General features: G+C 38.3%; 1 protein-coding gene across 1 annotated transcript; it reads right to left on the bottom strand.

Annotated features, from left to right (window-relative positions):
• Positions 1-1,028: 1,028 nt before the first annotated feature.
• Positions 1,029-17,875, bottom strand: LOC129506186 (40S ribosomal protein S21-like). The gene is made up of 2 exons (XM_055319633.1): positions 17,799-17,875; positions 1,029-1,302 (listed from the first exon to the last, which is right to left on the bottom strand). Exons 1-2 carry the CDS (start codon positions 17,873-17,875, stop codon positions 1,029-1,031), a joined length of 351 nt encoding a protein of 116 aa, XP_055175608.1.
• Between the last annotated feature and the right edge of the window lie 4,827 nt (positions 17,876-22,702).

The following is a 22,702-nucleotide window of genomic DNA, read 5'->3' as shown; positions in this document are numbered from 1 at the left end:
CAATGTATGTATATATTGCAAACTGATCACCACAGAAGTCTGGTTAACACCTATCACCACACATAGTTACAAACTTTTTTTTCTTGTGGTGAGATCTACTTCTGTCAACAAAAGCTTATTGTTATCAACTAGGAAAATAACCTCTAAGCAGTACCAAGTGGCTTCCATCACTCCCATGTTTTTCCTTCAAATTCAACATCTACCACAAAAGAAAAGTCACTTTTTGTCCTTTCCTTCTTTCTTTAATAGAAATATACTTTGATGGCTTAGAAATCTAAATTGTATAATAGCTTTTGAATAATTTAGTATCCAGATTTCTTTGATATGAATTTATGCAGAAAATGTAGACTTGTAGTTTGTTTTTATTTAAAGATCATAAACCATTTAATTTTTTTGCTATACTTCTCTGTTCTTCCAAACTGTCTACATTGGGCCCATATTAAATAATCAGAAAAATAAGTTACTATAATTTTTTTACCCTGCCTCTTCCTTAAGCTATCTCATCTGTTCTTTTGCTGCTAGACTTGAAAAAGGAGCCCACACTCATTACTTTCACTTTTCCACTGTAATCCTTCCAATTCTAGTTCACCTCTCTAATGAAACTGCTTTTTAAAGGTCACTGTTGTTCAGTCTTAAGATTCAAAGGCTCTTTCTTCGGTTCTATCTTTTTGGATCACATGCATGACAGTGCTTAATACACAGTGCCCAGTAAACAATCAGTTCTGAATTTATTTTAGTTCTATTCCCGCAAGGATTTGTTCAATGAGTACTGAATTAATAAACACATAGTATTTATTAATATTTATTAATTTACTCATTAATAGATACTATGCGTTTATTAATAGATATATTGTTAAATTAATAAATACATAGTATTTATTATCTGCATAAAACATTGGATTGAATAAAAATAACAGCTTTATTGAGATACAAGTCATGTCACATAAAATTCACACTTTTTCATTCTATTCTCTTTGGGTTTTTGCTATTTAGTTATGACAGATATTCCACATCCTGGTCCTCTCCAGTCAGAAGTTCTTTGAAAGGATGCCATCTGCCTTGGCCAGTAGGAGGATGGAGTCATCTGATTCACCCATCCTGCAAAGGGCCCCACACACAGTGTAGGTTTTAAACTGTTGGTGAAACCTGCCTGTCACCTGGTCAGCCTCAGCCACCTTTATCTGAATGGACACATAGCCCCTGGCGCCCATGTTGCGGTTGCTGGTGGAGCATTTCTGTTGCTGGTGCATGTCCACAAACTTGCCAGCATCATTGTGTGTGTCCAGGGCATGCTTGCTGCCACTGCAAATTCACACTTTTAAAGTGTACAATATGGTAGGTTTTAGTATATTTCTAGAGCTGTGCAATCATCATCATGATCTAATTTTAGAATATTTCATCACCCCAAAAAGAAACTTCATACTCACTAGCATATACTTACCATTTTCACCTCCTTGGAAACCACTTCTCCACTCTCTGGAACTTGCCTATTCCGGACATTTCATGTAAATGGAGTAATATACAGCCTTTTGTGTCTGGCTTCTTTAACTTAGCCTAATATTTCTAATGTTCATCTATGTTGTGTGTATCAGTAATTCATTTCTTTTTATAGGGTAGTAACATTCCACTGTGTGGCTATATCACATTGGTATATGGTATCATTAGTTAATGGGCAGTTGGGTTGCTTCCACTTTTTAGCTATTACGATTACTGCTACTCTGAACATTTGTGTACAAATTTTTCTGTGGACATAAGTTTTAAGTTCTCTTCAGTTATGCATCTAGGAATGAAAATACTGATTGGTAAGGTAACTATATTTAACTTTTGAGGAATTGCCAAACTGTTTTTCAAGATGTCTACACCATTTTATATTTTGCCAGCAGGGGTAAAAGGCTTCCAATTTCCTCATATACTTGCCAATAATTGTTATGACCCATCTTTTTTATTATAGCCACCCTAGTGGGTGTGAAATGGTATCTTGTGGTTTTGATTTGCCTCTGCTGATGACTAACGATGTTGAACATCTTTTGATGTGCTTATTGACCATTTATTTGTCTTCTTTGGATAAATGTCCATTCAAGTCCTCTGCCCATTCCTTAATTAGGTTGTCTTTTTGTTATTGAGTTGTAAATATTCTTTATATATTTTGGATACCAGGCCTTTATCAGATATGTGACTTATAAATATTTTCTCCCATTCTTTGGGTTATCTTTCCACTTTCTTAATGGTGATCCTTGAAGCACAAAACAAGTTTTTCATTTGGATGTTGAATTTATCTATTTATTACATGTGCTTTTGGTATCATATCTGAGAAAACATTGCTACTCCAAAGTCATGAAGATTTATTTCTATGCTTTATTGGTAATAGTTTCATAGTTTTAGTCCTACATTTAGGGCTATGATCCATTTTGAATTAATTTTTATATATTGTGTGTGGGAGGGGTTTATTTTTTTTGCACATGGATATCCATTGGTCCCAACACCTTTTGTTGAAATGATGATCCTTTTCCCATTGAACTATATTGGACCCTTGTTGAAAGTCAGTTGACCGTAAATAGAAGATTTTTTTCCTGGACTCTTAATTCTATCCCATTGATCTGTGTGCCTGTCTTAATTCTATCCCATTGATCTGTGTGCCTGTCTTTATACCATTGATACATTGTCTTCATTGGTGTGGCTTTGTAGTAAGTTTTGAAAATGGAAAGTGTGAATCCTTCAACTTTGTGCTTTTATCAAGATTGTTTTGGCTATACAGGATTCCTTGTATTTTTGTATGAATTTTAAGATCACATAAGAGACTCCTAACTCTGGGAAACAAACAAGGGGTACTGGAGGGGAGGTGGGATGACTGGAGGGGCACTGAGGGGGGCACTTGATGGGATCAGCACTGGGTGTTATATGATGGCAAATCGAAATCCAATAATAATAATAATAATAATAATAATAATAATAAAAATACAGGGCAGCCCAGGTGGCTCAGCAGTTTAGCACCGCCTTCAGCCCAGGGCGTGATCCTGGAGACCGAGGATGGACTCCCGCATCGGGCTCCCTACATGGAGCCTGCTTCTCCCTCTGCCTGTGTCTCTGCCTCTCTCTGTGTGTGTTTCACATGAATGAATACATAAATAAAATCTTTAAATATATATATATATGTATACATATAAAAAAAGATCAGCTTGTCAATGTCTGTAAAAGGAAAAAACTAGTTGGGATTTTGGTGACTGTGTTGAATCTGTAGATCACTCTGGGGAGAACTATTGGTATCTTAACAACATTAAGTCTTCCAATTCATAAATGTGAGATGTCTCTCCATTTATTTAGATCTTTAATTTTTTTTAATAATGCTTTTTAATTTCCACTGTATAGGTCTTGCTCTTTTGTTAAATTTATTCCTAAGTATTATATCCCTTTTAATGGTATTATAAATGGAATTGGTTTCTTAATTTCTTAATTTCTATTTCAGATTATTCATTGCTAGTGTATAGAAATATAATTGATTTTTCTATATTGATCTTGTAGTCTGCAACTTTGCTGAATTCTTTTCTTAGTTCTAATAACACATTGTGTGAATTCCTTAGGATTTTCTATATATAAGATTGTGTACAAATAAAATATAGATAGTTTTATATTTTCCAAATTTCCTTCTGTTACAGATTTCTAATTTTATTCCAAAGTTGTTGGAGAACATACTTTGTATGATTCCAATCCTTTTAAATTTGAGGTCTGTTTTATGGCCTAACATAGGATCTTTCCTTGAGTCCACTTTTTTTTAATAAATTAATTTTTTATTGGTGTTCAATTTACCAACATACAGAATAACACCCAGTGCTCATCCCGTCAAGTGTCCCCCTCAGTGCCTGTCACCCACTCACCCCCACCCCCCGCCCTCCTCCCCTTCCATCACCCCTAGTTCGTTTTTCCTTGATGCCACTTTAGAAGAATGTGTACTCTCCTTTTTTCCCTTACAGTTAACATCAGTGTGTGTGTATGTGTGGTGTGTGTGTGTGTGTTTTATAGAAGAAAGAGAAGAGCAGATGCAAAGCTCTCAATTCTTAGCTATAAGAATTCAGATTGCAAGCAACATATCCAACTATTTAAAAGATCACTAAGTTGCATAAGAACAGAAAACTGCTGCAGTCCAGCCTAAGTCAGTAGAAAGAATTGACTTCTATACTAAATTTTGAAGAAAATGGTTATAGATGTGAAGGAGGAACAATAGTTTTATTTGGATCTGGATGGTGTATGGCATGACACATTCCAATAATTGCTTTTCTGGAGTGAGATGCCCAATATTTATTTCTAGGGTGAAATATACTGGATTTTGAACCTCTAGGGACATCACTTAAATTGAGATTAGGTATATGAGTAAAGAGGATAATATTCTTCAGGTCCATCACAACTATCAGAATGAAAACAACTTGCATATGATTAAATAATAATGCTTATAAGTGACCATTGCTTGGCTAAGGCTGGGGATGATATGAAAGCCTCATAATTTCGTCTGAATGGGGGACCCATTTTCAATTCTGATTGTAATGAGGAAGTGATACTTTTGGCTCAGGGAAATGTTCTCTATAATGTGTTATTCTATAACTAGGGTAGGGTTGCCTGATATAATACTGTAACCTCCAACTTTACACGCTCCTCCTCCTGCCACATGCCATATTCTGGTACTCTCAGTAGGGGGATGTGACCTACCTCTGAATACCAGGAACTTTTCATGTTTCAGAAAGCAGACCAGAAGGACAATAGTTCTACAGGAGGAACTTCTGTGCCCAGGAGAGAGAAGGTGGCAAGAGAGCCAAGACTCCTGTCCCTGAGAAGTGGAAATTGGTTTCATTTTTCATTTGTTTCTGCATGGTGGGAAAAATGATACAGAAGAGCTAGCTAGGGCAAACCTTGTAGGTATAAAAAGGGAGAGAGAATTCATGCTGCATGTGTGTGTGTGTGTGTGTGTGTGTGTGTGTGTGACATTTAGTGTATGATATGATGGTTCTGTGTACTATGGCAGGTAGTCCAAAAAGACTCCTAGAATTTGGCCAATCAGTCTTTTCATGGGGTAGGGAGTCTAATGAAGCATAGTTTTCCTGAGAGGTCTTCTCCCCAGCTGCTCAATCAATGTTTTGTCTTTTATTTACTTGTTGTCTTAGATATTATCCTGTATAAATATAAAGTGACTCTCCTCCTCAGGAGTTTGTTGTATAAACTTGAGAATGGTAAACATAGCTGCCTTCCTAGAAATACAAAGCCATACAATCACACAGCTGGAAGAAACCTCGGATAACTTCTTATGAAAGCCAATGCTCTCATCATGTCTGGAGATAAGGAACCTCAGGCCCAGAGAAGTTACATTATTTCCACAAGGGCATCCAGATACTTAATGGTAGGAACAAATATGGGGTTTACTGTAACAGAAGTAGAGTTACCTACCATTTAGTATTTTATTACAAGTAAGAACTGTATAAACCAGTCACAACCTGGCTCACCTGGCATATAAATGCAGTACCAAGAAGGAATAAACTAAACCAAAAGTCAAAAGGAAGAGAAGTGTCCTCAAGTGGCATTGCAAAATCAATCTTTTTTCATGACATAGCTCTCAAATCTTTATCGGAAATGGCACTTAACTTGCAAAACTGTCTCTATGTTACCCTAAGGAGTTTAGAATTCCCAAGGGTTTCTGTAAGATAATACATGCCTATATAGAAAAACTATAAGCACCTGGGTACTCAGTCAGTTAACCGTCTGACTCTTGATTTCAGCTCAGCTCATGATCTCAGGGTTGTGGGGTCAAGCCCCACATGCAACATGGAGCCTATTGGCATTCTCCCTCTCTCCCTCTACCCTGCTCCCCCCCCCCACACACACACACAAAAAAAAAGGAAAAAGAAAGAAAGAAGGTGTTTTAAGAGAACATTTCTCTAGCAATGCTGTTTATCTGTTTCTTTTATCTACTCTGGATATTGGAATTATTATTATAAAACTCAAGTAGGGCCCACCTAGCCCAGTAAAGGCTATTTAACTTAGGATTTTATGAAACTAGTGGTAGATGTGTTGAAAATAACTAAATAGTATAACACTAGAATGAGAACTAGTTACTTTTTAATATATTTTAAAATATATACCAGAACTGAAAACACCATAAAGCAATGATTCTTAACTTTTTGGACTTTTTTTGAGAGCCTGATGAAAATCACTGATAAGTTTTCTAGAAAATTTTATATATACAAGAAGTTTTATTTATACTTCACTAAAGTATATAGTGATATAGACTCCAAAGTCTATCAATGAACCCAAGATAAGGACCTCTCCTTCAGCCATTTTAGCTAAGGAATGGGTCTCTGTTCTGGTCCAATGTGCATAGCTTCCTGCATCTCCTTCCTGCATAACTGCATTCTTCGTGTGTGTGTGTGTGTGTGTGTGTGTGTATGTGATGTCAGTCTCTAGTTTCAGGGGCTTTCATATTTCTCATTACTCACTCTATTGGTAAAAACTCTAAGTCCCTCTTAAGAACTGCCATTATGGGTGTGTTGCTTCCACTCTGAGAAGTATTACAAAATTCAATCTGCCAATTTTACTTGTCAATACTGAGAATGATTTTAATTCTTTCTTTGATCTTGTACCTTTCTCTTTGTGTGTCTAATTTCTAATGGTTCCATATTCTCTCCTGATGGGGAGGGAGGAATTATATATTGTGTATGTATGCTGTATGTAATTAAGGTAGTCATATAATTTTTTTAAAGATTTTATTTATTTATTCATGAGAAACAGAGAGAGAGAGAGAGAGAGAGGGATGCAGAGACACAGGCAGAGGGAGAAGCAGGCTCCCTAAGGGGAGACTGATACGGGACTCAATCTCAGGACCCCAGGATCATGACCTGAGCAAAGGCAAAAGCCCAACCACTGAGCCACTGAGGTGCCCCAGTAGTTGTATAATTTATAATCAAAATTGGTACACTTGGAGAATAAATAAGTGCTATCAGTAACTACCCATGAACATCCAGTGCTCTCCTGGCAGACCAGGCCATTGGGGCCCACTAGTCTCAAACTGAAATGCTGCTTGGTTTTCCACTGCTCTTATAGCTTTGGCATGTATCTTCCTCAAGGATTTTGTGAGGAATAGCTGGAACTAGGAAATAAAGAAGCCTCCAAGGTGAATTTAAAGCTAGAACCTAGTGTAGTCTTTCTAATATGTGCAGGACAAAGTCCAAGCAGATTTGTGACTTGTCAGTGGCTACTGAAGCTACTTTGCCTTCAGCCTGCCTGATATGTTAACTTCTGGTGTTGATGCTACAGGTGCAGCAGGCACAGGAACTAACCTGTGATTTTTTTTTTCCTATCCCTACTTCTTAGTTCCTATTCCTGGTAAACTAAATTCCACTATGTAATTCATGGGTCAGATTTCTTAATGGATGTGAATGATTAGTGAGCATGAAATGGTCAAACAAGAATGCACCCGAGCTGCAATAATCAGGCTCTACATTGGACATTAATACTTAAACCTTCAGTTCCAGGGCACATCCGAAACACACAGGTGGCAAATCAGAGAGCTAAGAGCAGAGCACAGAGCATTCAAGAAGCAACTACTGCCTGAGCCAGGGAGCACAGACTCAGTGCAGGACTGAGATGGAAAGTGGGAGCAGAAGAAAATTTTTGTGGACATCATCAGAAAGTCACCTTCAGCAATTCAGTGACAATCATTCTGTGCTTAAAAGAAACTTTGGGTATTTGTAAATTCAAGGAGAAAAATACTGTACAGTATTAAGAACATTACATAAAGAAGTAGCTGTTTGAGGGCGAAGCCGTGTATGATGAAGGAAATTGGCAGAATCTTGATAAAATAGGAGAGGAGGGATCTGAACTAAGCCAGACCAGAGGAGAAATTATTCTTCTAACCACCTCAGCTAAAGTATTACCCTGAGAATCAATATCATAGTTCCACAAAAGCTAGTGTATAATTTATTAAATATATACATAGTTAACACTCTTTCAGTCATGCTCAACCAATAATTTTGCTATCAAGAACAGATTTGAATAATGCTGGCAGATCACCAGGACTTGCTGGACCTTAAATAATGGTTAGACTCAGAATTCTCAGAGCCTAAAAACTATAGGGATAGGAAACAGCTAAGTGATTGCAGGGGTTAGGGGAGGGTAGGAGAGAGGTTGACTACAAAGCAGTCACATATAAGGGAATTTGGGGAGTGATAGAACTGCTTTATATCTTGATTGTTGGGGTGAGTATATAATTGTAGGCATATATGTGAAAATTCATAGAAGAGTACATCACAAAGAATGAATTTTACCATATACAAGTTTTAAATATATTATACCGTATATAAATAAGAGATTTAAAAATAAAAGCATCCAGGACTTTATAGGTAAAACTAGATAAACAATATCCCCTCCAATGCCCTCCTTGCCTTTCTAAATTGTTGCTTTAAAATGTTCATATCTTCCTGATGAACACAAAGGTATATTTGTCTTTCCATATGCAGACCTGTTGTAGGCCTTATGACAGTAGGAACAGAACATGGAATAGTTACATGGGACATGTAACTTGAAGCATCAAAAATTCCCTTACACAGTAATACACAGAACCTCTTAGTACTGATATTTCTTGATGTTTGAAGTAATAGTATAAGAGGACAGGTAGGGAAGTAGAGGAAGGTGACATATGAACAGAGTCCTCAAAGATGTGAAGAAGTGAACCACAATGTGAAACTCTAAGGAAGGGTGCTCTAGTCAGAGGGAACAGCTAGTGCAAAAGCATTGGGCACATGCTTTAGGTTTGCTAATTGACAAGAACACCAATGTGGATAGAGAGGAGTAGGCAAGAGATGGGGAGTAGCCAAATTGCGTGGAGTCTGATAAGCCTAAACAAGTAGTTTTAGTTTAAGTATGCCTGGAAGCCATTGAGACTAAGGGAATTATCTGGTCTGAGGTGCATTTTTAAAAGATTGCTGTAGTTGCTCTATGAAGAGTAGACATTTGGGGGTAAGTACGGAAGCAAAAAAGCCATTGCAACTATGTAGAAATGGTGGTTGCTTAGGAACACTTTACTGTGAAAGAAGTAGATAAGAGGGAAAGCTTTACTCTTTTGCCTGGCCAGAACCCCATCTATGGCTCATCATTGCAATGATAAACTTAATATTATCTTAGGATTCCTTAAGCTCCTGGGCCTTAAATAGGCATGGTAATAAATACAGAAATGCTTCTAGACAACTTGAAAGCTAGCTAAAGTTGGAGACAAGGAATTTTTTGTGGCTTGAAAGCACATAATTATATGATTTTCTCTAGCAATGTTCAGAAGCCCAAGTGTATGAATGAAGAAGGCAGATAATTTAATTAATCAAGAGTCAAGGCTTTTGTCAGATATGTGTAAGACATAAAGGAGCTATGATAATATTACCATAATTCACACTAAACTATTGATATCTTAGTCCAGTACATAATCCTATCACAAAAGAATATCACATGATAAAGAGAGGAAAATGTGAAGGATGGTAAGAGGACAGTAAAAAGAATGGTAAAGAAAAATGATATGAAGGATGATAAAGAGAGGTTGGAGAGTATATGAAGAATGGCACAGAGTACCATCTAACAAAAATAAATTATGAATGGTGCAACATCAGGCCTTTTAGGATCGGAGTCCTTCCTAGAAGTCCTCATATTATATTGTTACACATGTATAATTTACCTTAGAATAGTTCGTTATGGACAGTATGATTTTTAATTTTAATCTATACCCCAGGCAGGCTAATTAACATTGAGTTGAGTATACTCACATCAAGAGTGTATAGAAAAAACAAATACCAACCAAAGAAATGTTAAAGATTATTTTTCATTGGTAAAATACATAGAATTCAAGGTATGTGGATTGGCTAGGAATATTGTACTAATATTTCCACACTTATAGTGACAGGATATGAAAATCTGGTGAATGGGAATCTCTGGGTGGCTCAGCAGTTTGGCACCTGCCTTCAGCTCAGGGTGTGATCCTGGAGTCCCGGGATGGAGTCCCACATCAGGCTCCCTGCATGGAGCCTGCTTCTCCATCTGCTTTTGTCTCTGCCTCTCTCTCTCTGTGTGTGTGTGTGTCTTTCATGAATACATAAATAAAATCTTAAAAAAAAAATCTGGTGAACCCATTAGTCTCCACCCATTGGAATGGTATTCTATGCTTAGAATTCCAATTCATTTTGTATACAAGCCACTTAAAAAGGATTTTGTGGTTTGGCTTTGACTAGATTAGCTCAATCATGTTGCATTTGCCTTGAGCAAATCCTTCATGCAAGTTACTTGCTCAAATGCTTAAGAAGACAGAAAGCTGGGGCTTTAGAAAGCTTACACTGCAGGTTGTGTGAATATTTTTACTTCTGCTTCCTAATAAAAATGTGTAAGTGTCTATTTTTAACTCTTTGAGGAACCTCCACACAGTTTTCCAGAGTGGCTGCACCAGTTCACATTCCCACCAACAGTGTAAGAGGGTTCCCTTTTCTCTGCATCCTCTCCAACATTTGTTGTTTCCTGCCTTGTTAATTTTCCCCATTCTCACTGGTGTGAGGTGGTATCTCATTGGGGTTTTGATTTGTATTTCCCTGATGGCAAGTGATGCAGAGCATTTTCTCATGTGCATGTTGGCCATGTCTATGTCTTCCTCTGTGAGATTTCTCTTCATGTCTTTTGCCCATTTCATGATTGGATTGTTTGTTTCTTTGGTGTTGAGTTTAAGAAGTTCTTTATAGATTTTAGAAACTAGGCCTTTATCTGATATGTCATTTGCAAATATCTTCTCCCATTCTGTAGGTTGTCTTTTAGTTTTGTTGACTGTATCCTTTGCTGTGCAAAAGCTTCTTATCTTGATGAAGTCCCAATAGTTCATTTTTGCTTTTGTTTCTATTGCCTTCGTCGATGTATCTTGCAAGAAGTTACTGTGGCCAAGTTCAAAAAGGGTGTTGCCTGTGTTCTCCTCTAGGATTTTGATGGACTCTTGTCTCACATTTAGATCTTTCATCCATTTTGAGTTTATCTTTGTGTATGGTGCAAGAGAGTGGTCTAGTTTCATTCTTCTGCATGTGGATGACCAATTTTCCCAGCACCATTTATTGAAGAGACTGTCTTTTTTCCAGTGGATAGTCTTTTCTCCTTTGTTGAATATTAGTTGACCATAAAGTTGAGGGTCCACTTCTGGATCCTCTATTCTGTTCCATTGATCTATGTGTCTGTTTTTGTGCCAGTACCACACTGTCTTGATGACACAGCTTTGTAGTACAACCTGAAATCTGGCATTGTGATGCCCCCAGATATGGTTTTCTTTTTTTAAAATTCCCCTGGCTATTCGGGGTCTTTTCTGATTCCACACAAATCTTAAAATAATTTGTTCTAACTCTCTGAAGAAAGTCCATGGTATTTTGATAGGGATTGCATTAAACGTGTAGACCTGCCCTACAACCCAGCAATTGCACTGTTAGGGATTTACCCCAAAGATTCAGATGCAATGAAACGCCGGGACACCTGCACCCCGATGTTTCTAGCAGCCATGTCCACAATAGCCAAACTGTGGAAGGAGCCTCGGTGTCCATCGAAAGATGAATGGATAAAGAAGATGTGGTTTATGCATACAATGGAATATTACTGAGCCATTAGAAACGACAAATACCCACCATTTGCTTCAACGTGAATGGAACTGGAGGGTATTATGCTGAGTGAAGTAAGTCAATCGGAGAAGGACAAACAGTGTATGTTCTCATTCATTTGGGGAATATAAATAATAGTGAAAGGGAATGTAAGGGAAGGGAGAAGAAATGTGTGGGAAATATCAGAAAGGGAGACAGAACATAAAGACTCCTAACTCTGGGAAACAAACTAGGGGTGGTGGAAGGGGAGGAGGGCGGGGGGTGGGGGTGAATGGGTGACGGGCACGGAGGGGGACACTTGACGGGATGAGCACTGGGTGTTATTCTGTATGTTGGTAAATTGAACACCAATAAAAAATTAAAAAAAAAAGAAACAAAAAATAAATAAATAAATAAAATGGTAAATTTTAAGTTTCAACACAATAAAAAAAATCCTGCAGAAATGTTAAAAAAAAAAAGTGTAAGTGTGGCAGAATTTGACCTAGAACTTGATTGCGATATAAAAACCACATGATAAATTGTGGAGGAAGGGACTGATAATCTCCATCTACCTCTAATCATTGGAAACTTCCAATAGAGCCTAAAGTCAGGAATAATCACACTGGCTTAAGTGATTTTGGAAATACACCAGGTTAAACAGTCTATTTTATAAGGGTTTTCCTTCTTTGGTAGATGATTATGTGGTCTCTCCTTCTGTGTATTGAATATATCCTTGTGGAAATAACAAAAGGTAAACCTGAAAGAAAAGTTAAAATCATGTAGTCTGCTTCTTCATGTTGCATATGGAGAAATTAAGGCTCAGAAAGATAGTTACATTCTCAAGGATAATGGTCAAAGCTAGTTAGTAGTAAAGACAGAACTATGTTTTGGGTCTTATGACCCAGAAATCTCATTGCCACATTAGTAGAGCTATATATTCCAAACCAAAACACATGAGATGTGTGATCTAGAAAGTTTGATATGACTTATGGAGATGATGGGACAGAAGAAAAGATTCCAAAGGTTTTAGTGAAACACCCTCATCGCTTTTTAGCTATCCTACCTCTCCCGTCTAATGCATTTTCCCACATCCATGATTCCATATTTTCTAATCTCCTTTAGCCATATTAGGAAGTTACTCAGTAGCAAAACTGGGGGATCCAGCAGTATCCCACATTAGCTCTTTCTTCCCATGTCTGCACTCTCTCAAAATATAGGTCACAGAAGCAATGTGTTTTCTTTTGTCTTAAGGATGCATAATGAATTCTCCTATTTGTCCAAACCGATCACTTACTGATCTCTGGCTTACATGTAAGATATTGCAAATGCTGGAAAAATAGATAAAACAAGACCATTTCATGGTCTGACTACAGCCTGTGTTAATAACGGAGTTTTTAAATTAATATTTTTTTGATCTGAATTTAGTGATTTATCTAGAGTCCTAGACTTTCTTCACCTCTGTGTTTTGTGAATGTGAACTTCCCGTTGGTACAAGGTGCCCCCATCATCCCTTCACTCATGTCTGAAGGTCTAGGAATGAACATAGGGTCCCAAATTATCCAACACACCAGGTATCGTTAGTGAGAAACTATAAATGATTCCTGGTAGCCACATAATTTGATGGATTAGATTTAAAAAATAGAGACTCTTCAGGTTGAAAAGGGTGTTAGAGATCCTTGAAGCCAACTGTCCCTGTCAGGGGGTCATTCAGCCTCTGCTTATACACTATCACTTGTCACTGCCTAAAATGCTCTTTTTCCAGAGAACATTTATTCCAATTTTGGGTAACTGTAACTGCTAGAAAGTTCTTATTTGAAAGAAATCCTTCTCCTTGTGAGTTCCACCCACTAGCCTCTTTTTCTATGGTTTCTTTGGTGTCATGATGAATACATGAATTTTTTCTCTTACATATTAGCCCTTTTGATATGTCAAAGTAGTTCCCATGTCCCCTATCACAGCATTAAAACAAAAACTTAAAGACAAATATCTTTACTGAATAACCCAAAATGAACTCATGACTTTTCTTCTGATTATGTTATTATACATCTGATATATAAAACATCTGATGTTGGGGCATCTGAGTGACTCAGTCGATTAAGTGTCCAACTCTTGGTTTTTGCTCAAGTCATGATGTAAGAGTTGTGAGATGGAGCCCTGAATCCCCTGTCAGACTTTATGTTTAGCATGGTGTCTGCTTGGGATTCTCTCCCAATCCCTCTCTCCCCAACTCTGCCCCTCTCCGCCCCACCCTCTAAAATAAATAAATAAACTATTAAAACAAAACAAAAAACACCCCATCTGATGTTAAATGTTTTTAAAATTTTTATTAAGTTTTTATATATGTAATGTTTTAAACAGAACTATTTCAAAATTACAGATAAATATTGCAGTTTGGATGTGCCCAGAAACAGAAAAGAATTTGAGTGCAAACAGATTATTTTGGAAATGCAGAATATTTTAGGGTAATGGGGAAGTAATACAAGGAAGAGAATCTGGCCAATGAAGGGTATGTTTTAAGTCAGCTATAGCAGTAGGAAACTAGACAGAAATTTCATGGAGAACCCCTGGAAAATGCTGCAAAATAAATGCCTCAGAGTTATGCTACCTTAGGGGTGAACGACTACCTTAGCATTTTTAGCCCACTTACAAGCAGTTTTCTGCCGGTCTGGAATAAAAAGCTTTCAGGCACAGAGAAAGCCATTAGAAATTGACTAGAGTACCACATGGGACACTGACAGCATCTGAGATAATAAGCAAAATAATTATAATGATAATTATTAATGATTAACATTTTTATATACTTCCATTTGGAATTTTTCCTATACGTATACTTACCCGAATATAAATTATCATAAAAATGTCCTCTATGATATTAATTTGCAGACTGCTTTGACACTTAGTAATACCATATATTACATCTTTCTATGTCAATAAATGTAAATCTACTCATGTCGTCACTAATGATGATATGTTATACTATAATTTATTTAATTATTTCCCCAGTTGGACTTTTAAATTGGTTCCAGGTTTTTGCTCTCTTGAGGGAAATGCTTTATTTCAGTTTCATTTGCACAATGAATTTATATTTGGTCTGGTTGCCACTTGACTATATGTTTATTATGATAATGCTTACGAGATATAAACTGTGGGAAAGAGTGCTGTGTATTCAAGTGCCAATGATTCATGCTTGCTTTACAGTTCAGAAATATTACTTAATACAGGTAAGTTTGAATTCAAAATACTATAATGTGCCTTATTATGCACAAGATATCTGATATATCACAAGATACATCCACTTAGGTTACAGAGATTCAGTTTTATGTGTGTCATTTAACGCCACTACCACAACTTAGGATCCATTGTTTTCTATTTATGAATATTGGTTTGGATTTTAGCTGAGTACTTCCAGCCCAGAGCCATCATGAGTTCCCACATACAGTTATATAGTTGGAACACTTTCTTTTCCCCCTTAGAGTACTTGTCACTTGTTAGTTTATAGCAGTACCAAATTGCACATCATCTCCTCATGATCTCAACTTGTTCAGTGGGTGTGATATTATCTTAGGTTAAAATTCCTGGGAAACAGACTGCGATGGAGATTTGCATGCAGGTGGTTAACAGGGAGTATTAAAAAAAAAAAACAGGGAGTATTCTCAGAAACATTCTAAGAAACATAACCTCACTTCATCTGGATTCTGTTTCCTCTTTTTTTTTTTTTCCTGGAGAAATTTATAAGAAGGTTAATGGGGAAAATTCTAAATCCTGACATTGCATTTGAACCTGACATTCATCATCTCTCTCCTCTTGCATACCTTCTGTATCCTCTTAACATTCAAATAGCCCTTCTATGGGCTAGGTGGCTTGTGTGGAAGGGCTATCCAGACTCTCATCCTGGAGGGATCTGAGCCTCTAGCTGCCATATCTGTCTTAGGCTGTGGATGTTGCATTTGTCTCTTTGCCAACAAAATTGGTTAGGCAAGTTATCAAGAGATGTTCCAGTGGATCAGTTAAGTGCTAAATAGTCTTCCTTTCCTGCGTTGTGTAACAGTTACTTCTACCTTATCTGAGCCAATTACCTGGCCAGTATGGGGACTCTTTTTCTTGTCTGCTAGCCTCTTAGCAAAAAAGGAATGGGAAATAACCAGGTGGTAGCTTAAAGTTTAATGAGATCCTTCCTACTCTGTCCCTTTATGGAAGTATTTCCTTTAAGCAGACTGGAAACTCTAGGCCTGCAGAGCATGTAGTTGCAGTGACTGGCAGCACTTAGAGTGCTACTGAGAAAAGCTACTCCTACTTCCACAACCTTAGACCCCCTGTTTGAAAAATATCACTATACAGTGATCATTGATTTAAAGTGTTAGGCCCATCCTGAAGGATAATCCCCCATCCTCACATGATGCTATGCTTTCAAAAGTCTATTCCACCCATCAGGCCTGCAGGTTTTGGGGGATGAAGTGTGTGACAAAACAAGGAAATCCCATGGTCATGGGGCTGCTGCCACATCTCATTTGTTAAATAGCTCACTTGGTCTGAGATAATGACCTCTTATATAATGGTAGTGTCTGAGGCACTTTGGGCAGGGAAATTAAACCCATACCTGAAATAGATGTCAATATTTAATATGGATGGGATGTCTCAGCAAGCCGCAGACAACTGGACCCTTAAAAACTTTACTGACATGGATAGACCTGAATTTTCATAGGATTTGTCTCCTATACTCTGATGTACACGTGTCTTACCAATATGTACGTAGTACTTGCCCATTTCTTAGTCATTAAGTCTATCTAACATGATACTGCTAATGTCATAGAACCCTATTATCTGTGGGATGTCCAGATGGTCCAGATATTTTCCACTATGTAATAACAGTGTAGGAGAATTAACTTAGCTCTGGGCAAGACTATTAATGTACTGTGGTCTTCCCAATGTAGAGGCAAACTGTGTATGCTCTTCCTGACTGTTAGATATTGAAAACAACACTTTTGCCATATTAATGGCTTCATACTTCTTATCAGGGGCTATGTTAATCTGCTACAACAAAGATAGCACATCCATCACAGTAGCCACAGTTGACTGTTACTACTTAATTAAGTTTGAGATATTAATTACCTGTGTTTTAGGGGCCAGACATAGGGTTGCAATGGATACCACCAAGCTTCAAGTCTTTGAAGATGTTAATAATCACTGCCTTTTTCCTTGAAGCAGTGTTGTTTTTGATTTTACAATCTTTCAAGGGTAGGAAGGGCAATTCCCAAGGTTTCCATTTGGACTTTTCTATTATAATGGGTCTTCTTTCATAGGTCGGGAAGCCATTGTGAGAGTTCTGCCAATTGCTGAGTTTGTCCATTTCAGTTATGTGTTTAGGTAGCAGGGAAATGACTATTAGGTCATTCTATGCTTATTTTTCTTTTTGGAACTAATGGACTCACTGTGAGATGGACTTGGGCCAAGACTCCACTTATTACCTGACCTTCCTTATTTTAACTGAAGCGTCATGATAACACTTTGGGTCATTGGTATTCAACTCTGTGTTCATTCAGACCTTGTATCCAACATCCCTCAAAAACTGTTATGTAGTCCTTTTTCTCAGTTTATAATTACCAAAGGAAAGTCTTTTTGGGAAAGGACTGGGGAAATCACTATAGTATATATTTGCTATTGAATTGTAGTCTTCTTCCTCAAGGGACCTGGCCTTTCCTTTAACTGATGCGTTGTAAGTCGGACAATTGCCTCAAGTCTGCAAACTAGACAAAGGATTATATCTTCCCACTGGGTCATGTGACCTGAATCTTTTGCTCATCCAGTGATATATACCCTTGATTGTTGTATATATTAAGCAACACCCTTGCTGGATCCCTATATGTCTTGGTCCTGAACACACGTTCTGTTAAATATCTCCATAGGTCATCATGGATCAGGCTTCTCTGGTTCCCTTTCTATCCTCACCGCCCAAGAGAATAATTACACCTACCTTGCCTTTGACAATTAAATGCTTCCGCTTGGCCTCTCCTATTCCAAAATCATACTGTTGCTATTAAAGAGCCTATTCTGTTACAGATTCTCCTGCTGTCAGCCCCTTCTTCCAGAGAACAGGTACTACTGGGTTTCTCCCTACTGCCTCTGGCCACCCTCTCCAATGGCTTTCTTATTATCTTGGTAAATGGAATGTCCTCGAGGCCATACCAAGGAACATAATTAGCTGTTGAATTTTCCACTTCATTTAACACAGGCCACTGCTTTTCCAAGCTTCTAAGAGCCATGCCAGCAACTTACTAGAACTGGATGTCAAGATACTTGCCAGAGTGTTAAACCAAATGTCATGGGAAAGTGTTTCTATATCAACAAACTCTGCCTTATTCTGCTTTATATTTCGCTCCCCTGATTCAGCACCTTCAAGTCGAACTTCCTGCAAACATTTCTGGTTCTTACTGCTGCATTTTATTGAGTAGATCATTGTAGCTCACCTCTCTGCTGCCTTAGCAGACCTGACAATCCCCAGTTATGCTGAAAGTTGACTTTAGTTATTGGTCTGGTTGCCAGAGGGCAGATCCTGAGAATGGCAAGCATTGTCTTGTAAGCCATTTGCATATTTGAAACACCTGCATATTATTCAAGCAAAGTAGCACCCATCTTCTAACAAGAATGAGTGAGACATTATTAGTGCAGGCTCAGAGATTTTAGACATACCAGGGGTTCAATGTTCTGATCTGGATTCCCCAGAATCCTGAACCTAGGTCTCAGGGTCTCATTCCTTCCATCTCAGGGCCCTGACTTTGGCAGAGGAAATTTTCTAGGATTGAGAATGAAATATTTTTTAAAATCCCCCTGCTACTCTTAAGATTAAGTCCTAAGGCAATGAGGACTTCTTTAAATGCCTAGTAGGGTCTATTATTCACACTTTACTTTGAATTGATGAGTGATCACCTTTAACCTACCTTTTTTTTTCCCACCCTAAAGCACTGATGTTGTTCAGCAACAGCTATGCAATTCCACAATCTTTATAATTTCTAGTTCCCCCATACTTCTCAAATGCCAGAGATTGTATAAGTCAATGCATCCCCTTCTAGATTCCATAACAGTTAGCCACAACTGGAAAGCCTTGATGATCTTACTGTTTCAGCATAATTCAAACTATTCATACTTCACTTGCCAGCAGCAGTGAAGTCTTCAGTGGAAGCAGGTGATCCAACTGCTGAATACCATCCTTATAGACTGCTTCCTAGCCCATTTCTAATACCAATGTGTCATGGTTGGTGTTTTTTAGAAGCAGAACCCGAGATAGGAATTCAGGTGCAGGTGTTTAATGAAGGAGCACTCTTCAGGAAAAACGTAAAAGAGATAGAAGGAAGCAGGATTGGGAAAGGGAAAGACTGTACAGTGATGTGGTTTCAAGTTAAATCTGTATTTTGCCTGAGCAATGGAAGTGAGCCCCCTGGAGTACAAATCATACGGAGATTTTTCTCAACTTAAGGCCAGGGGCCAGATATTCAGACTCCTGTATCAGTCATTTATTAGCCCCTCCACCACTCCCACACATACCTGGAACATATCTTTTGTACTTTAAACAATGTCTAGACACCTAGAAAACTTTCTTTTTAAACTTTCTTTTCTTTTTTTTCTTTCATTTTAGACTCTTCCTAATGTTTCCTTACCTCCAAGATTTCCTGATTAATTTTCTTGAAGAGCAGTACCAAAAATAAAAATCTGGAGTCTCTTAAATATTCAGCCAAACTCTGATAATATGAGCAACAAAACAACAATATTTTTCTTCAAAACAACAATATTAATAATCACTATTTTTTAAAGAATCAAGGAAAAGGTGAGTCTGTGAAAGGTCATGAGTGGATACGAATATGCAAAAGAGGAAAACAAAGTATATAAAAAGGTAATCCTAAGAACAGAAATGTTGACTTTAAAAATAAATTTTTAGGGGTACCTGGGTGGCTCAGTTTATTAAACAGCCAACTCTTGATTTTTGGCTCAGGTCATGATCTCAGGGTCATGAGATGGAGCCCTGCTTGGGCTCTGGGTTCAGTGAGGAGTCTGCTTTAGATTCTGTCTCCTTCTATCTCTCTCTCTGCCACTCCCTCTGCTCTCTCTCTCTCTCTTTTTCTCAAATAAGTAAATAAATCTTTAAAAAAGACAATTGGGACACCTGGGTGGCTCAGTGGTTGAATGTCTGCCCAAAGGGCATAATCCCTGGGTCTGGGATTGTTCCCACATCGGGCTTCTTGTGGGGAGCCTACTTCTCTCTCTGCCTATGTCTATGCCTCTCTCTGTGTGTCTTTCATGAATAAATAAATAAAATCTTAAACAAAAAAGACAATTATGTTCTAAACAGGAGAGGGATGTATAAATAGCTAAGTTTTTATACTTAAACTGGTAAATGATGATACTACTAAAGTGTGATTCTGTATATTTAATGTAATACTTAGAGCAACCACTAAAAATTGTTAAGGAGATACACTCAAAATCACTATAGAAACTATAGGAATTCTAACTAACCCATGGTAAGGGAGAAAAATTTTTTTAAAGAACCAACAGAAAACAAAAAATTAAATGGCAAAGTTAATCCTTTTTGGGGGGAATCCATTTTTTTATGAGAGTAAATGAAAATAATCTAAATATGTCAGTTAAAAGACAGATATAAGTAAACTGCATTAAAAAGATGTTTACAGGGCGCCGGGACACAGCCCAGGATCCGGCCTCCCCCTGGGACAGGCAGAGGCCGGGAGGGCCCAGGACAGCGAGGACGCTCCTGCCCGGAGCTGAGCACATCAGCGGCCCCGCCCCGGAGCCTCCAGGCCCTGCAGACGGAGAACCGAGAGCCCCGAGCCCCGTAGTTCCTGCGGAGGCTGAATCCAGGCTTCCAGAGTTGCCATAGCAACTGCGGCTGTTCCTCCTGGGGCCCCACGGGGTAAACAACCCCCGCTGAGCCCGGCAGCAGGCAGGGGCAGAGCAGCTCCCCCAAGTGCTAACACCTGAGAATCAGCGCAACAGGCCCCTCCCCCAGAAGACCAGCTAGACCGACCAGTGATACTCCCCCGTGTTCCAATACAACTTGTTTTTGGCCACTCTGCACTGAGCAAAATGACTAGAAGGAAAACCTCACCTCAAAAGAAAGAATCAGAAACAGCCCTCTCTCCCACAGAGTTACAAAATCTGGATTACAACTCAATGTCAGAAAGCCAATTCAGAAGCACTATTCTACAGCTACTGGTGGCTCTAGAAAAAAGCATTAAGGACTCACGAGACTTCATGACTGCAGAATTTAGATCCAATCAGGCAGAAATTAAAAATCAATTGAATGAGATGCAATCCAAACTAGAAGTCCTAACGACGAGGGTTAACGAGGTGGAAGAACGAGTGAGTGACATAGAAGACAAGTTAATGGCAAAGAGGGAAACTGAGGAAAAAAGAGATAAACAATTAAGGGTCCATGAAGACAGATTAAGGGAAATAAATGACAACCTAAGGAAGAAAAACCTACGTTTAATTGGGGTTCCCGAGGGCGCCGAAAGGGCCAGAGGGCCAGAATATGTATTTGAACAAATCCTAGCTGAAAACTTTCCCAATCTGGGAAGGGAAACAGGCATTCAGATCCAGGAAATAGAAAGATCCCCCCCTAAAATCAATAAAAACCGTTCAACACCTCGACATTTAATAGTGAAGCTTGCAAATTCCAAAGATAAAGAGAAGATCCTTAAAGCAGCAAGAGACAAGAAGTCCCTGACTTTCATGGGGAGGAATATTAGGGTAACAGCAGACCTCTCCACAGAGACCTGGCAGGCCAGAAAGGGCTGGCAGGATATATTCAGGGTCCTAAATGAGAAGAACATGCAACCAAGAATACTTTATCCAGCAAGGCTCTCATTCAAAATGGAAGGAGAGATAAAGAGCTTCCAAGACAGGCAGGAACTGAAAGAATATGTGACCTCCAAACCAGCTCTGCAAGAAATTTTAAGGGGGACTCTTAAAACTCCCCTTTAAGAAGAAGTTCAGTGGAACAATCCACAAAAACAAGGACTAAATAGATATCATGATGACACTAAACTCATATCTGTCAATAGTAACTCTGAACGTGAATGGGCTTAATGACCCCATCAAAAGGCGCAGGGTTTCAGACTGGATAAAAAAGCAGGACCCATCTATTTGCTGTCTACAAGAGACTCATTTTAGACAGAAGGACACCTACAACCTGAAAATAAAAGGTTGGAGAACCATTTACCATTCAAATGGTTCTCAAAATATACCCTAAAAACTATAGAACACTTCTGAAAGAAATTGAGGAAGACACAAAGAGATGGAAAAATATTCCATGCTTATGGATTGGCAGAATTAATATTGTGAAAATGTCAATGTTACCCAGGGCAATTTACACGTATAATGCAATCCCTATCAAAATACCATGGACTTTCTTCAGAGACTTAGAACAAATTATTTTAAGATTTGTGTGGAATCAGAAAAGACCCCAAACAGCCAGGGGAATTTTAAAAAAGAAAACCATATCTGGGGGCATCACAATGCCAGATTTCAGGTTGTACTACAAAGCTGTGTTCATCAAGACAGTGTGGTACTGGCACAAAAACAGACATATAGATCAATGGAACAGAACAGAGAACCCAGAAGTGGACCCTGAACTTTATGGTCAACTAATATACGATAAAGGAGGAAAGACGATCCACTGGAAGAAAGACAGTCTCTTCAATAAATGGTGCTGGGAAAATTGGACATCCACATGCAGAAGAATGAAACTGGACCACTCTCTTGCACCATACACAAAGATAAACCCAAAATAGATGAAAGATCTAAATGTGAGACAAGATTCCATCAAAATCCCAGAGGAGAACTCAGGCAACACCCTTTTTGAACTTGGCCACAGTAACCAGAGAAGGACAAACAGTGTATGTTCTCATTCATTTGGGGAATATGAATAATAGCGAAAGGGAATATAAGGGAAGGGAGAAGAAATGTGTGAGAAATATCAGAAAGGGAGACAGAACATAAAGACTTCTAACTCTGGGAAATGAACTAGGGGTGGTGGAGGGGGAGGAGGGCGGGGGGTGGGGGTGAATGGGTGACGGGCA

This window comes from Nyctereutes procyonoides, unplaced genomic scaffold, assembly GCF_905146905.1.
Source record: "Nyctereutes procyonoides isolate TBG_1078 unplaced genomic scaffold, NYPRO_anot_genome, whole genome shotgun sequence".
Classification (NCBI taxonomy): domain Eukaryota; kingdom Metazoa; phylum Chordata; class Mammalia; order Carnivora; family Canidae; genus Nyctereutes; species Nyctereutes procyonoides.
Note: the sequence above shows the minus strand (reverse complement) of the source record. Positions and strands in the feature narration are given on the sequence as shown.